The sequence below is a fragment of the Aptenodytes patagonicus genome, chromosome 11 (genome assembly GCF_965638725.1).
Source record: "Aptenodytes patagonicus chromosome 11, bAptPat1.pri.cur, whole genome shotgun sequence".
Taxonomy (NCBI): Eukaryota; Metazoa; Chordata; class Aves; order Sphenisciformes; family Spheniscidae; genus Aptenodytes; species Aptenodytes patagonicus.
The window spans coordinates 11748130-11765967 of record NC_134959.1 but is presented as its reverse complement, the minus strand read 5'-3'; the positions used below and the strand labels follow the sequence as shown (position 1 = coordinate 11765967).

General features: G+C 38.7%; 1 protein-coding gene across 2 annotated transcripts in view; it reads right to left on the bottom strand.

Moving 5' to 3' along the window:
* The window catches only part of PEPD (peptidase D), a 145121-nt gene that overhangs the window by 56254 nt on the left and 71029 nt on the right, over nucleotides 1-17838 (bottom strand). For both annotated transcript variants that reach the window (XM_076349138.1, XM_076349139.1), the window contains 2 exons: nucleotides 7791-7859; nucleotides 872-949 (listed from right to left, as the gene is read on the bottom strand). In XM_076349138.1, the coding sequence (XP_076205253.1) occupies nucleotides 872-949; nucleotides 7791-7859 (147 nt within the window). The remainder of the gene's footprint in view (nucleotides 1-871; nucleotides 950-7790; nucleotides 7860-17838) is intronic.

Below are 17838 nucleotides of genomic sequence, written 5' to 3'. Positions count from 1 at the left end.
GTGCTACAAAAGTAATCTAATACATATCCTCCACTGAATGTCAGTGATTAACTCCTCCAAAACTAGTTCTGCACTTTTATAAATGCAGGCTTTTTGACCAAAGTCTTAGGAGGTGAAGTACAAAAGCTATATTCTGCTACGTTACGCACCACACAATTAGGTTTGTCTTTCAATTTATAGCAATCTGTTTGGTGCTTTCATTCACCCTGCTTTTACCTGCAGTGATACTGCAAAGCATGTGGACATGTAATGCAAGTACAGAAAAATTTATGGTATTTGCAACTGTATTATGGCAAGGTTAAACCCTAAGCAAAATATTTTTAGAAATTTTTGGCACAATACAGAACTAGAAGCACCCCCGCCTAACCTGAACTGAGACGAGTTTGATCTCCTCACACATTCAAAAGCCCACTTTCAGGCCGGGGTGTCTGGGTGCACATAAGCATTTGGAAGATCTAATCCACATTGCAATTTGATGCAATTCTTTAAAAGTAGCCAACACTCTCTCAACCCTCCACCCCACTATCAGAGCTGAGGTTTGGATCTGAGGTTCAAGAGCAAACTCAGATGCCAATTTTTGCAGCTGCCCCTGTACTTAGAATACAGCCATTTCTTAACCTAAATTCTAAGTGCCTTTGGCACAGAAGTGTTTGAAAACAATCTCTCTTTTCCCTTTCAACTGGAGATGCAGAACCTTTGGAAGAAACCAGACTACTCTGGCATGCAAAATTACATGCTATTTTAAAGATTTAGACTTTCATCATTATGCAGCCATCATTTTACTAATTAAGTCCAAGAGTACATACAATGCATGTATGGAAACAGCAGTAGTGTAACAAAAATATCAAACAAACTCTAACCCTTTACTTACCACAAGTCTCCGTCTTCAATAGTCTTATCATTTGGGGCTCCAGCATGGCCGTAGTGCAAAACAGACGAGTTCTCCCCACTGATAGGCAAAAAGAAAATTCAGCACAATTAATGGAAGATGAAACATTAACACACAAAACATGAAAAGGAACACTGTAAACATGTGACATTGTAAACATCAGTGTATTCATATATTAAGCACGAAATTTTGCAGTCTGTGAGAACTGCCATAGGCCTGGGCATGGGCTGTAGTAGCATATCCTGCAGCTCGCTCAGCAGAAATGGGTATGGAACAGGCATTTTGCTATTCTGGCTGCAAGATATGACCTTTCTGCAGAAGGAACTTGGCATAGTTCATATAAATATTTCCCACGTCCATGACAGTGTTAAGGAAGCAATTATTCAAGAGTAATTTTTCAACCTGTACCCATTTATTACCTTCTGGATTTTTTTTAATTGCTAAGTGATGTTTCCCTATTTGAGATTAAAACATTCTGAGGCATAGTTAGTTTTCTAACTTCCACTGAAGCAAAATCCAACATGTTTGAAATGCTCTAGGAGTCACTGGGACTGGAAAAATTCAGCTGTCCAAGTAAACAGCTCCAGTTCACCTCTGGCATGGCTATGCATGATCTCTGCTGGAGTGGATACACTGCATGCTGCTCGGGAAGCATTCACAGCATGCAATGTCAGCAGCAATAACAGGCACGAGAACTGTCACTCTATTCTTACCTCTTATTAAAAATCACATTACAAAGGAAAGATTTTTATTCCTGGAAACCTTTCAGACTAAACTGCTGATTCACAGGAATAAAACATCTCCAGAGAAGGACAGACCCTTGTTCTGCGCTTCTGAAGCTCCACGATCCATTCAGTGACCTATATTTGGCCTTGGCGTCCTCTCTTGTGTACTGATATTCCCCCAGGTCTATCAAACATCAGTTAAAAGACTGGTAAAGATCTCAAGCTCTACCTATTTTTCTTTTACTATTCTCCTCAGATAGACGCTCTCTCTCTTTTTCTCTTCAAAAAGCTAGAAGAATTGTATCATATCCAAAAATACACGTGTCGGGACAGGGTTACTGCAGCATCTTTCTGACCCCTCCAGCTGACTTGCCAGTCTGTATCTCACTTTTCATTGAAACTGTTTTGGTCATCCTGCTCAAATTTGATTCTTTAAAGTTGTGATGGTGGAACAGCTTCATATCTTAGGTGAAAGGAATCTGAGGCTCAATTTCAATGAATCTTTTGTTGTATCTGGAGTAAATGTGCCATCTGACATACTTTTCATATTAGACTTCTGATATGTGCAATTACAAAAACAGTAAACGTGCACTGTATCCAAAAAGAGATTACCTTCAAGATACATTAAGCACTTGTGATCAATTAGATATTTAATAGATCATTGGTCATTCAGATATAACAACTCCATAAGCAATGATTATGGAGGAGAAAGTAGATGCCGCCTTAAGTTTCTGAAGGCTCTCAATCTAAAGGGCTGGATCATGTTAATATTTTGAAAGCAGTAAGTTTTTATTGTTAAGTATTTTTTAGCATATAAGAATCACTATGTAACAAGGCAGTGAAGGACAATGTTTCAGAATCATGGGAATGATTTTCTGATACAAAGTGTATTTCTTAAAATTGTACACACACACTCCAAAGGGAAAAATTAAAGTTGTTAAAAGTTTAAATACCCCACAGAATTAAGGCTGCAAAAGATTTGTTTTGTGATGCTGGTCCAATGGCTTAAGCACAGTTTTACAACCGGCTACCAGCTGGCTGCTTTTTACTTCCTGGATGCCTGACTTGGGAACCTATGCTGTTGTGCAGGTAACTAAAAACGGCCGCATAAAGCTTGCACACAAGATGAAGACAGACGTGAGCTTCCTTTTGAGATGTCTTGTCTCCTGGGCACTGGTGGAATAGTTCCTTCTGGCTACAATTCCAGTTTTCCACGCCAGGACACTTTCAAACTGAGTTTGCTCTGTCTGAAAAAAAGATCTATAATAGGGCAATGGACTGCAATCAAAAGAAAAGGGCCTTCTGTGCCAGGTAACGCGTACGATGTGTTTCCAGCCTCAGCCGTCACCTTTCACGTGCAGGTGACAGCAGCGGAGACAGCTCCTACCTCTGCACTGGAAAATCAGCCTGACGAGAGGAGGCAGCATCATCTCCTGCCTGAAGAACTGTTTCCCAGGTGGAGGGCTACAATTTTGGGGGGGCAGCACTTGGAAGCAACTGGAATGACCTTGGTGTTATGCACGACATTTTGTGAACCCACACGCTTGGTGTTTAAGGAAAAACACAAAAATAATTAAAAAGCCCAACACCTGGCATGCAAACACACACTCACACACACGTGCTCCACAGCAGTTTGTCAGGATTTTAGCTGCAGATACTATTCCTTATCTTCCTCTAAAAATGGGGATAAAGCAGGAGAAGCAAATAGCACACGCATATATTTATGATCAACTTTTAAAAAATTATCATGCAGCTTAAGGGCATGACTCCATGCTAATGTATTTGCAGATAGCTTGTTTACTTATCATCATATGCTGGCACCCTTGGTGTCATATACCATACCAGCTGCATAAACAAGTCATATATTCAAATATGAGCACTGCACAAACGCTTTCAACAATAGACATTGCAAATACAAAGATGGGGGATTTCTTTTACACATTTTAATGTAAAGGTTTTAGTTTACAAAATATTTCTGTAAGGTTCGGCACCAACTGTTATGGAAAATGCATGAAAAATCTGTTTTTCAGCACCGTTAGTGAAGCGTTAAGCAGCACACAATCTTTCTTGGCATTTAAGACTCCTTATCTGTCACGCACATCTTGGTTCTGTCGCGTAAATGGGATCGTACCACAGAGAGCACAGTTGGTGCTGAAGACCAAATATGCACACCATATGCATTTCAGGTTTTCTGTCTGTTTGAAGTGATTGGGGTGAGGAGGTCTGCTCACTTGGGACTGGCTCTGGGCAGGTCCCCTGGGCTGAACACCCATTAGCAACCCAGGCACAGCAGACCTGCTCCTGAAAGCTCTCCCAGCTCTTTTTCACCCAAAAGAAATCCAGCACGTGCACTCCAGGACTGGCCCCTGGCTCTGAGCAAAGCCTCGCAGCTGGGGACGAGTGGGAGATCTTGCTTCAGAAATGCACCACTGACCCAAATTAAAACACCGATGTGGACACACCTCCAGCCTGTTCCTGCCAAGAGGTGCAAGTCCAATCTTCCTCACAGGAAGCGTCTTTACCACCATCCTGAGATGAAGGCAGGAAAGATGCTTTAGGAGCAATGCTACAGAAGTGATGTATACCCACAAGGTAAATGCTACAGCTAGCCAGAAATTGTTGATAATGGTTCAGTTAGACTTTCAAGGTGGCTTCAAAACAATTTAAACAAAACCCCCAGCCACTGGCAAAGCAGATGAGCCTTCATGTAGAAGCTATTTCTTTTCTCCCAAGGAGGAACAGTTGAAAGGTCTGGCATTAGGGCACCAAAGTCAGGGTTTAAAATGAAGCACTGTGGGGAGGTGCGGATCACTGGTAGCTCCGCTGCCTTCCTGGAGGTCTGCACCTCTGAAAACCACCACATGTGGGGATGCCGATGTCTGCCTTCAGGCAGCCAACCTGAAAAACTCTCCAAGAGATTTCTGTGTATCTATTTTTAGTCCTTTAATAATTTGCCTCTAACTGGTGCCAAAGACGTGTTTGTTACAGAAAGAATTGCGTGAAGCAGCAGAAAAGCTGCAAATTAACACCACTGAGAATGCAAACAGTAGGAAGAGATTCAGATTACTAGGAAAGGAAAAAAAGCCCCCAAAATACATTTTAGATCAGAAAACACCCTGAAAACAAATGATTAGAAGAAAGAAAGAGGAGGAATGTCAGCAATATTTTAAGAACAGGACTAAGCTGAGCATCAAGCATTACAAGAAGTGCAGCTATTAGCTCTACATTAAGAACATCTAAAGAAAAACCAACAGACCATTAACTAAAACAGCAAACTATTTCCATTATGATTGAAATAATATAATCAATCCAGAAGGAAGCACTAACAGCCTTCACTCTACTTTTTCATCTAAGAGATGAAATCTCAAAAAGTTGTATTGAAAAGAAAGAAAGAAAAACAGATTCAATAAGTACCCTAATCTTATCCAAAAAGCTTTACTTATGGTGAATCTCAGACAGAGGAAGGAATGCACTATGTTATTCTTAATCACTGGTATAATCTGCTGAGAGCTGTCGTCTGCCTGAAGACATCTGTCAAGAAGATTTGAACCTAAGGCTAAGATGCCACAGTATCAAGTAGCAGCTGACCATGGCTTCTGTGATGGTTGCAGAGATACTGATGCCTCCACCCAACTCCAGTTGGAAACTCTGCGCCTCATTACCAGTGGATGCTATCCATCGTAGGGTCACCAGGACACACTGTGCATGTAACTTAACCTCTGTTTTTCCCTTTGTAAAAATAGTTACTTGGTACACTAAGACACTGCAATGAATAATTCATTAGCATTTCAACACTACTCGGAAGTCAACACTTTGTAGATCAGTGCTAAATATACCCAAATACGTTTATCAAATACTACCATTCTCATTTAATTGCACTTACGTGATGTCTGTCTGTGCTTCAAACCACTTACAAGCTGACAGTGTTTGAAAGCATCGCTAACTACAGGACTAACCTTGCTATGTGACAACCTGTAATACTAATATATGTGTGTTGTTATTCTCAACTGATTGGAGAATGAATAGATGCAAGTGAATACATAAAGCATATTTGGTCACACCAAATATTCATTTACCATCTCCTGAAGAGTGTAACACTGGACAGGGACAGCAACAAATGCATGCACTCTACGTGTGCCAAGTGATTTATTTCTGTACTGAAATATAGTATTGATTACTCTTGATTTCCAGCTTAGTGAGCATCTTCTCTAAAATCTGAATAACAAACTTGTTTTTTATTTAAAAGCATGATTCCCTTCTATGGAAATTATTATCAGGCCTGTAATCTAGAAAGGAAAGATCCTGTCCAAATATCACAGTTTTAAGTGTCAGGAAAACAACAAAACTCAGCATGAATAGAATAAAACATAACTATTCAAAATCCTAATTGCAAAAGCTATTTTTAATCATAAATGTAGTTAAGTGTAATATTTACAATGCATGACATTTTCATGGTAATAAAAAAATGCCTATTATTTTTGCCATTATTATGTTAACGGAATTCATCAAATAGATCTACTTACATTCGTTTTATTAGGACCTAGCTTAAATCTGTTAATATTATTCATTCTTACTTCATCACTCAGTCAGAATATAGCAATTTATGGACAAAGGCCTTTGTAGTCTATCTTATGTAATTTTTTTTTTTTAATATCAAGTTTGTCTGCACTGTTAATTGTAGCGGTAGGATACAATGCCAGCTCCCAACTACAACAGTGAGTCACGATATTGTTAGGATCTTGCATTTCAAGGGCAGCCCTTCTCCATGTATTAAATCCTCCAACGGTTCAGAGGCAGCTCAAACACCGCTCCCATGCCCTGCTAAGCCCCTCCAGCGTGGTGGGACGAGACACCCAGGAAGCTCCTCTCATCACCCACTTCTGAACTACTCTTGGGGCTTTCCTCCTCCTGGGTTCCCTGAGTCACGTAACACAAGTCCTGGGTTTTTCTGTCCTGTGGAGAGTTTAGTCTGTCACCACAAGGTCACAAGGACCCACTACACGAGCATACGGTAGATGTTTCTATAGGTTTAGCAAAGCCATTGACGTTCTCTAGCACCCAAACCAGATCCTGCAGCACAGGTTCTGATTTACTGTTAGTGAATGTGAAGTCTGTATGGATGTGAAAAACCATACACAGGACAACTTGATTTTACCTGTGACAATACCATAGAGATGGAGTCTCATTTCAATGGGATGTTAATTCTCAAGTTATACGATGGTACTTAAAACAGGAAACTTTTCAGACAATTTAGATGCACAATTTGCCATAAAACTGCTCATGCTCCTACTGCAATTTTACATATAAATTGGAAAATTGCATTTACAAATAAGCAATTGCGTGAACAGCAGAAAGAAGCAAAGATGCTAATTGTCCTTATTACCTCCAAAGCAATATAACATTATTGTCATTAATGTAAAAATTACTTTCATAAGTGTACGTGACTTCAGTGTAGGGCAAACATAAGTAGCAGCAGATCTACAAGTGGAACATATATACCAACATATATGCCTCATATAACTGTCATATATCTCTAATTAGATTATTTCCACTGACTAAATAAGATTAATCTCTGCACAAAGCACACAGCTGTCCTTCAACATGTATCCTACACTACTGTCTTGAAATTCTGCAAATTAAAAATGTGCATTTCTACAACCGCACGAAGAACTTTTATAATACTTTCCCAAATACAATACCTTCAACACTAGCTGTTCAGCAAGAAAGAGAGAGAGCAAAAAATTTCCAAACTCCAAAAAGACTACTTTAATTGCATCCTAACCTTTGAGGCAAAGAATTCTGAGAACGGTATGAAATATTTAAGGTGTATTTCAAAGAGAGTATTTTTGAGCAACAGAGAATAGCTCTAAAGCCCTTCTCTATAACACTATTTAATAAAAAAGCCAATTGCAGCACAGATGTGAGCATAAACATGATCTTGGCAGTAGCAGCAGTCCTTGGGGAATCTCTTGAGTGTAGCAGAATCTGTAACCAAGTTATTTCTTTAAGACACAGCGCTAGCCACCTTTCTTTGGCTTTTCCAGAGGAAACAGTTCAAAACTCACTCTGGTGGCACTTGCAAACATATCATGTGCCTAAAAGGAACAATTTTACAAATATCCAGTGGGAAACTGACCATAAAGACTGCAACAGTTCAGTATAAACCATTGACTTACCTGCCACAGATGCAAGTGTAGGAAGTGTGGCGCATGCCACCTCGAGCATAGCAGTAGTGCTGGAACAGGCTGCAAAGAAAGAAAGGTGGTAATTAATAATATATTCAAAACCACCAGAAGACAGGGAGGAAAGCAAGTCTTGCTTGAGTACAGCTGTGTTGGTGGAAATCCCCGGCTCCCTGATGAGGCTCTCTGCCCATTTCTGCTCAGCTGAGCACTCAAATTCACCCACATCCACAGCTCAGCAGTCCTGCGGAGCGTCACACGACTTCCACAAAGCCCATTAAGCAATTCTGCAGCAGAGAAGAGGGGCTCAAGTGCAACTTGGTAACTTCAAATGGCAAATTGCTTTCCTTAACAACTCAACATAGAAAGGCAAATTATTGTTGGCAAAAAGTAGTTCATCTGACCATAGAACAAACGGGATGGTAACAGTTAAATGCTGAAGCTGGCCAAACTCTCCGAAGTGGAGTTGAGAAAACCACTTCTTGCTGCGTTTCAGGTACACAATCACATCCATGATCCTTATTTTCAACCCTGCTACCTTCAGTCTATGGCGTGCATATTCAACAAAAGTGAAGTCCAACCAACCCTTCACGGGGAAGAAGCTCACCAGACAGGGCAAAGCTGTTCTTCGAAATAATTTCAACAGCAGCTCTCTCATTTTTAACCACCTCACTGATACCTTCTGCTGAAAGCTGAACTAAATACCGCTACATATGTGTGAAGCCTGAATCGCATCTGACCATGCTCTACACCCTCCTCTCCAGACAAGCCAGCAGAGCTCTCCGATTATGTCAAGCCAGGCATTTTCTGCTAGCATCACGGTTCATGCTGAAATGGATGGTCTCATGTTTTCTTCTCTGTAGCACAGCAGACACAGAGAAAACATAAGACTATTCAATTTCATATTGTGGTACCTAAATACCTCTATGATCTTCCCCTGCCCAAACATAGAACAAAAATTAACACAGACTCAACCCCAGCAGCAAGAAGATAACGTGGTAACATTAGGCTGAATCCTCAACAATCTATAAAGAACATTACAACACAACATTGCGTGCTTTTGTGTGTGTGAGGGACAGGGAAGAGAAGGGAAAGCAGCTCTGTGCTCTCCACCAGTACTCCTCTTGCAATGCCGTCCTGCTGGAGGAGCTGTTTGGCCTTAAAAGCATTAAAACATTTTCATCTTCACTGTCAAAGTCCCCTTCACATGAGGGCAGATGTGTCCAAAGCACAGTTAATATAGGATAAGGTGCTTTAAGAGCTAAGCACATATCATGGATCCTTTTATTTTTTTTGAAATATGCTCTAATTACAATCCAATTCCCTTCAATACTGAATGAATTTCAAAACCTCATTTGTTGTAATACTGAAATAATTTCATTAACACAGAGTGATAATGGTGTTATTCAAAGAATAGAGATGTGATTTTGTCCTTCTGCAGCAGCAATCCACAGAACACAATTCAAATTCTTTCAAGGCTATTAAAGACATTACATGCTTGTAAATCCAAACCAGATTTTAAAATTACACAAAATGACAGTATTTAAAGAGAAACAAAACAAAACATACAAATGAATCACACAAGGAAAAAGAAAAGCCTACATTTAGAGACTTAGTAGGGAGACCCAGTTTACAAGATCTCTTTTCTGCTAAAAATGCTGTGGTTTTACAAGGTAGAAATAATAATTTTGTATTGCTCCAGAAACCAGTAATGGCAAAGAGTAGGTCAAATGACAGAGAAGCTAAGGAGAAACTCTGACATGGTGAGAGCACAGCAGAGCTATCACTAAATTGAGCTAATAAAATTTATCGCCTAAACTGTCATCTTCTCTGATGCAGGCATTTTTTCACGGAATGGAAATTTCATATGGAAACAAATTTACAGATCTGCTCTTCCCTAGCATGCTTGCAGGCAAGGTTTACTCTGTAAGACATGACACTATGCACAAACATTGTGCACAATAACATATTATACTGTTATATACGTATAGTTACATTTTTCGAGGCAACTTTTAGTGTATTTTATAGACCCTTCACCTTAAATGATTGAATAAACTATCTCCTCTAGACAACACCTTTCAGTAACATTCTAAAGAGCTTTAAAAATGAAATAATGAAGGTTGTAAACATCTTTCTATCATCAATGATGCAGGGATAGCGGGGTTTATTTTTCCATATGACAACTGATCACATATTCATGGTTGCAATTTATATGAAACTGTGCAGCCGAGTAATAGTATTCACCTTTTGCAGTACTCCCCGATTAGCAGTAAAAAGTGGTAAATAAATTAAGACATGCTTCGTATAATCCAGCTGTTGCCTGAACTTTGTTTCTGTTTTCTAAAAAAGGAACCTGATTGTTTCATCCAACATTATGGACTTTCTTTTGAGAGTAAGAAATAAGTGGTTGTTTATGTGACTGAGCTGAAGATTGTACAACTTTGCCAGGTAATGAGTTTTCCACTAGTAAAACTATTCTCATCACTTTTTTGAATTTACTTTTTCACGCTACAACTCATTAGAAGCATGTTCATGCAGTTGGAAAAAAATGCAACAGTTCTATCAGAGACAGCCAACATCCTTGTATAACATGTCTTAGATAAGTGAAGGATTGCATATCCCTTTAATGGCAAATGCTGGCTTTTCAAAGCTGAAAAGTCTATATATAGAATTAGAGAAGCTGCCAGTACTTTGTAGTTAAAATTCTGGTTCCACAGAAGTTAATGCAGATTCTGGCACTAGGCTTCCTCACACCAGGATTTCACTGTCAACACACTGCAAGAATCTTTATCCAAAAGTGCGATACAAAAGTATAAAGTCTGAAATAGTTGGATGGAATATAATTTAATCTGGCACTCCACATACATTGCAAATATCGCATCTTGAACTTTGCCTGGTCTTTTTGATTGAAGGATATGTGTGTTTAGGCAGTTTTATGTTGCTGCTTGATGCTTTGCCGTGAGCTTTTAATGCAACCAACACTGATGCAAAAATTAAGCACCTCTTTCTCTTCTCCTTCTTTCATGGGTTTCAAAGCTTCCTGTCATGTTTTATGCAGTATTTCCCTGGAGGGTGTATGTATTACTTACCATGCACGTACTACCTTGGTGGTGTATACAGATCAGCCATTGGTGTATTTGCGTGCCAGATGTTACCTTTTAAATGCATACAGCTTTGCGCTGGCATGGGTTTTGCATTGCTTTTGAAACAACTTTTTTTTTTTTTTTTTTTTAAACATAGAGGTACATCCTGGGTTTGGTGCTTTTTCTTTTTGCCAAAAACATCAGCTTCTTTAACTGATTGACAACATGTGGAGATTGAAGGTAGTTTTAAAAACCTCACCGTTTTTTCCATTAACTTAAAAAAGAGCAAGTATTAGCTGCCATCAACTCAAGTAAATCTGACATGAGTGCACTTGCCCGTACCCTTGCAAATTTGCTGAGGCACAAGATAGTGTTATCCCCACTGCTCTGCCGATTCTTGACTATACTGACTTGAGAGAGAAGAAAACTCTTTCAGAAATAATGGGTTCTTCATCATTAGAAATAACAGAAAAAGTATATACTTGCTATTTTTGAGATCTCGTGGAGTATTGCATACATCCAAACAAAACTGCAGAATGCTTAAAAAGCCACAACTTCAAAACAGCCTAAAAAGCCATTAAAGTAAAACCTGTTATGGATAGTCTTTCTGACAAATTATAAGAACCACTCTGACAATGATGCTTGCGTCTTATGATCATCTTTGGTCCAGTTTCCACTGCTATCTAATGCACACTGACAATTACAATCAGATCTGTGCTATGAATGTAAATTGAATCAAATAAAGTAGCTTAATGTCAACAGTTTTCCTAACTTAAGTGGATTTATGGAATAAAGGCATTTAAAGCACGAGGGATAGAAACTATTTGTAATGACTTCCCTCACACTTTTTGCTTATTTTCAGATCTTCCTCATCACTAGAATACAACATCTCCATACACACTCAGCAGTGTGACCTTTATTTCCCAAAAGATGTAAACAAGTAATCTCTAATTTTAATTCTTATCAGCTCTTCTTGAGTTATAATAATTATTTATAAGAAAACCACATTTTGTATTTCTCAGCTATTCAATCCCGAAACCAAGAGGCTTCTAGATCAAAAAGGTTCAATTTCTAAATAAAAATCCAATTGAGTATTTTGGCCTGTATCTTACAAAACAGGTAAAAACTGTAATTACAAGAGAAGAAAGATAGAGAGGGAACAAAAAGTGGCAAGAATATCTGACAAAAAACCCTATTAAAAACTTAAGCCAAGTTTCTACAACATTGCCCAATACATTCCTCAGTGGCATCTTCTGATGGGCCCTCTACCCCTGCCCCACATCCTTAGTAACTACAGTGAAGCGCTGGAGAACGAGATGTGCACATCGCTTTGGGATGGACAAACAATTACTCATTCCAAGGTTTCCAATGAAGGAGGACCAAAACCCTGTTCATTATTCCCAGATACTGGAGCCATGTCAAGAACACCTGCTGGATACTGGTAGTCCAGGAACCAAATTTTTAGATTGTGTATCAGAGAGATCTGCTGTCAGAAATGCAACTTGCCTTGTGAAGCATACAATGTACAGAAGAGTCAAGGACACTCATGGGTCAATATCTCATTAAGGTGTTTATATTGAAAATATATTTATATAAAAAATTTTTTGCACTGGATCACTCACTGGTTTGAGGATGTTTCAGATCCACAATAACTTCCTCAGTGCACCTTTCAGAAAGTTGCCTCTTAATAAAAAGAAACCTCTACACACTTCAAAAATAGTATTCTTTGAACACAGCCCTTGAGACTTGCCTTGAAATGCAAGCAGGTTGTTTTGAACTATAAATTGGAAACCACATGTCCTGGTTTCGGCTGGAATAGGGTTAATTTTCTTCCTAGTAGCTGGTACAGTGCTGTGTTTCGGATTTAGCATGAGAATAATGTGATAACACACCGATGTTTCAGTTGTTGCTAAGTAGTGCTTACACCAGTCAAGGACTTTTCAGCTTCTCATGCCCTGCCAGCGAGAAGCCGGGAGGGGGCACAGCCAGGACAGCTGACCCCAACTGGCCAAAGGGACATTCCATACCATGGGACGTCATGCTCAGTATATAAACTGGGGAAAGCTGGCTTGGGGGGGGGGTGCTGCTCGGGGACTGGCTGGGCATCGGTCGGCGGGTGGTGAGCAATTGCATTGTGCATCACTTGCTTTGTATATTCTATTATTATTACTACTACTACTACTACTATTTTTTTTAATTTTATTTCAATTATTAAACTGTTCTTATCTCAACCCATGAGTTTTCTCACTTTTACGCTTCTGATTCTCTCCCCCACCCCACCGGGGGGGGGGGGGGGGCAGGGAGAGTGAGTGAGAGCTGTGTGGTGCTCAGTTGCTGGCTGGGGTTAAACCACAACACCACAGCAGCTTAAGGGAGTTCTCTACAGAACTTGGAGGATTTTCTATTTTTTTTTTTTTTTTTTTTAAATGAGTCCAGTTGGAAGACGTAGGTGAATATCTATTAGTTACCCGTGCACTGAATTACTTTTGAGTTACAACTAGAACATGCCCTTATGCTTTCGTACTGTGTAAATATCAAGCGTAGCCATGAGACAGGCCAAAACCCAAAGCTTTTTTAAAGAATTCACAAAAGGCCAAATTTTCCAAAGCTGATCTCTCTATTTATACCAGGACTGAAAGCCACTGTTTTGATCATTTAGACACATAAATATCTTCACATGAGAAAGCTATAAAGCCCAAATAACACAAAATTGTTAAGCCACAGTAAATATAATTTGTCCATGATATCTGAAGTATTTATACTAAGCATCAAACTAGGCTGGAAGAACCGCGCACACAAGAAAGAAGAGGAGGCGTCAGTAACAATCCATCAGCGGATGTATGAGCAAGGTGAGCAGTGCTTCCTTTAATCCCACACTAGACACTGTGAGGTTCTTAAATACAGAGCATTTTTCTTTGTTAACCAATTTACTTTGGTAATGTCATTTATTTTCCATGGGCAACTAGATGCTATAAGGTTTAGTTTATCTAATCCTATTTTCATTTAGTTCACAACACAACATGGCAGTATGGCAAAACACGTCTGAGGTTGCTTTAATACAAAAAAAGTCAGTACTTCACTATGAAAGAGTAAAGAAGGGGAGCAGAGAAGAGTAGGAGAAATAATCCAGTTTACTATTAATGAACAAATGGTGGATTACAAACTTGCACCAGAACAAGAAAATTAGCACTATGAGCAGGTGAGCAAAGATTTCTTCTACACCTTGGAGACAGTATCATTAAAGATTTACAAAAGCAATGTTATTATTTAAGTGGTCTACATGACTGGAAATTGTTTAGAACAGAACTTACTGCTCCATGAACAACAGGAAACAAAACCACTTCTATGCATTGACTTCTTAAACCTGTTTATGCTACTTCTAACGAAAATTTTAGAGATTCAAACCACTGGCTGGGTTATTTTGCATGCTCATGGAGTAGAGCTGCTGAAGCTTACTATCATCCAGAAATACTGAAAGTAGCTATACTTCGAAGCATCTCTATTTAAAATTGTCCTAAATTGTATGATGCACAAGCAGAAAATTATTTTTTTAAAAATTTTGATCCTTCTGAATTCCAACATCTAGATTCTGTTCTCATTTTTGGTGTGTTTTCTTTAACTAAGTTATTTTTATTTATATGCAGCAAACTCTAGGTAACAATAGATCCTTAGAAGAGAAAAATGTTATTTGAGTTCAGCAGGGATAGAAGAACTGTAACTTTAGCAAGCAGGTATGACACACAAAACTGGCAGCATATTAATGTAGCTACAATGCAGAATATCTATTATGAAATAAGGAAAAGCTGTGTAGAAGCAGCATAGAAGTGATTGGTCTCACCTTTGTAATCAAAAATTCACGCTGGCATTTCTAAATGCGCTACTTCTCTGTACTAAAATGGATGACAAGCCAGAGCTTAGGGCAGGAACAGAGAGTAAGATTAGCCCAAAATACAGACATATTTTAAGAATACAAAACAACACAGGTCAGAAGGAATGCCATTCGTTCAGGAAACAAAGCCGACCAAGGCAAAGCCATTTCACCAGCCATTAATGCTACCTGGAAACCAGACACATTAAACAGAAAGTCCATAAATAATACAAAACTTGGCACTGTCACATATGTCATATATGATTTGCAATGATTGAAGGTAAATTGATATTCTCAGTTCAAGAACAGAGTTTAGGTGAGGGGTAATTAGCATTTTAATTGCATAACTGGGAATTATAAATTACCTGTCTTATGTAAAGAATAACTGAAGATCTCATACAACATTAGCTGGTATTTCACTTTTTTGGCTAAACTACACGGTTTGGTGAATTTAGAGAATCTGGAATTGCATTTTCCTCACACACACACGTATTTTCTTTTTGTTTTTTAATTTCATGGCTGTCCTTTTATTACCACAGTTAACTATTCGACATGAAGCAAGTCTTGCCCCATCATTTTGCGAACCTAACATTTTTGAATAATTTTTGGGACAGAGAACAAAGACACAACATGACTCTACGATACCGCAGTAGTTTAAGAATGCCTGTGGAATTATCTCCCCTTCTCCCTCCCAGACAAATTGACATAAATTTCTTCTAACAGCTCTGTTTGAGTTTAAATCAATTTTTTTTTCCCAGTATGAGGAAAGGGCAAGACGGATGCAGTTTTAAAGAAGTGCATATACCCACTCTCACTTGATTTGTCTTTCATCTAATTCTACACTGGTGCAACATTTCTCTACCTCACTCTGAAAATCCATCAAATTATGCATTTTCACAGAAGTTCAGCTAACCGATTTCATTACAAACATTCAAATGCAAACAATGATTATGTAAGCCTATAACCTCATATTCAGCTGCTGCTTTTCCAGAAGCTTGGCAAGACAACTGAACAGGTACCCTAGAGATAGGACAGTTGCTAGAGTGCTCTGTAAATACACCTTTTCAATAAGTCAATCTTTAAATTAACACTCAAGAAGCCTTTTAAGAAAGTCTTCAAATATGGTTGTCAAATTATTATTTTCCTGAAACTCTTTTAACTCTACTTGAAAAATTCACCTATCATTTGTCAGAATTGTTTGATTCATCTGCATAAAAACCAGTTGACTTATGGATTCAAATATTATGACTATTGAACTACTGAAATCCTTACAGTTACTGTTTCATAGCAATTAAGCTGATTAAGATATTCATAGTACAAACCTGCAAAGATTTTAATGTTAATTCTGACAAATTTGCAAGTCAAGGTCTGCCTCACTTTCTGTTTTTTTCATGTGCAGAAGCTCAACCTGCAGTAAGCGTGCGCTCTGTCAGCAGAGGAACATGCCTCTTCCAGAGCTGCTAAGTCTGCCAAGGGGCTGTTACAGAGAATACAAATAAGGTTTACCCAAAGGATTGCATCAAAGCTCCAGTAAGTCAAAGAACCACCATTAAGTAACTGACAGAAAAAGCATAAATAGTACAAGAGATTGCCATCACTGAGACTCCAGCTATGGTTGCAAGTAATGAAACTGAATTGATTTGAATAACCATCCCTGCAGCTGAGAGAGGTAACAGACCCTGTGTGCAATTCCGGAGTCTACTGCGACGGCAAGTAAACCAGTCAGTCTTCAGCTGCCCTCCAGCCGGGTGGTTCAACCACCCTGTGTTCAGGGAGAACACGGCTGTAGAGCATGCATTTTAAGGTGGGAACTTGTCCTTCTACACTGTGGTAACACCACCTTCTGTATGCTGCTTCATGCTCCTGCCTGCCTGTGAGTCTGGAACTCCCCATCTGTTGCATTTAGGTAGCTAACACAGCAGTGGGATCTCCTCATGCACTGCTCCTGTACAGCAATGCAGAAGCTATAAAACCTTGAATCCAGGATTTATTTTCATCCATTTGCTATAGCAGAAGGATTTTTAAATGAGTTTTCAATCTTCACCAAATACATAAATAGAAAACAGATCCCACTGCCATAGTATAATGCAACGATCATTACGAATGGTCTCCATTTTATTTCTTCACCAATTCTAAAGTCCACTTGGAGTCACGTCCCATTAGTAACAAGGCAGAACTAAGTTCTGCACTGGTCTGAATTTCATACTTAATCTAATATTACAGAAAGAGATGGCATGAATTTTTCTTACACTCATTGCTCCATTTCCAGCTCTAATAATTCTAGATCTCAACTGGCATATTTTAAATTAAATTTTTTGTAGTTTAAACCTATTTATCAACAGCTAATTAATGAGGTCTAAATCCTTTGATGACAGAATGATTAAACTGCGTTTTAACTAATCCGTCTTTAATTAAAATGCTGCCAGCAAACCATTTCTGGATGTGTAAGAAGGACACATTTATAGATGCTCACTCTTTAACTATGCATTATGTAAAGCCAATAATTATAAGAACTCATGATTTCAATTATATTTTAATTACTGTTACATATAAAACATGCTTTAATAGATGTAATGCAATACATTTTCTTTCTTTACAACCCACTAATCATTCCTATTGGGGTGACAACCAAATAAAAGGAAGTTTAATATATGCGCTAGTACAGGAATCTTGTTTTAGCTTTGAGCCAATTCTCTCTCTCTTTCTTCTTTGCAGCAGAAAGGTACTTAATTATCTCCAAACCTTAAACACAAATGAATCCCTATAAATCCCTGTTAAAACTCTAAAAGGAGATTAGTGGTAACTGACCATAACAAAGAGAAATGCTTCATCCTTATTATTAAACTTCTATGTCTTTGAACTTCTTCAACTCGAAACACAAGGCTACTAAAAACCTGCTAGTTAAGGAAAAAAAGTAAGGTGACATCTGTACAGGTTTTCCTACTTCTTTCCTCTACTAGTTTTAAGAAACAATGTAAGTCAAGAGAGGCTTTAATTATTGCAGAAGCCATCAATTGTCATTTATTTAGGGTACCCCTTTGCCTCTGTCTAGGAGGGGAGGGTGGTAGATGAACATAATGTGATGACTGCA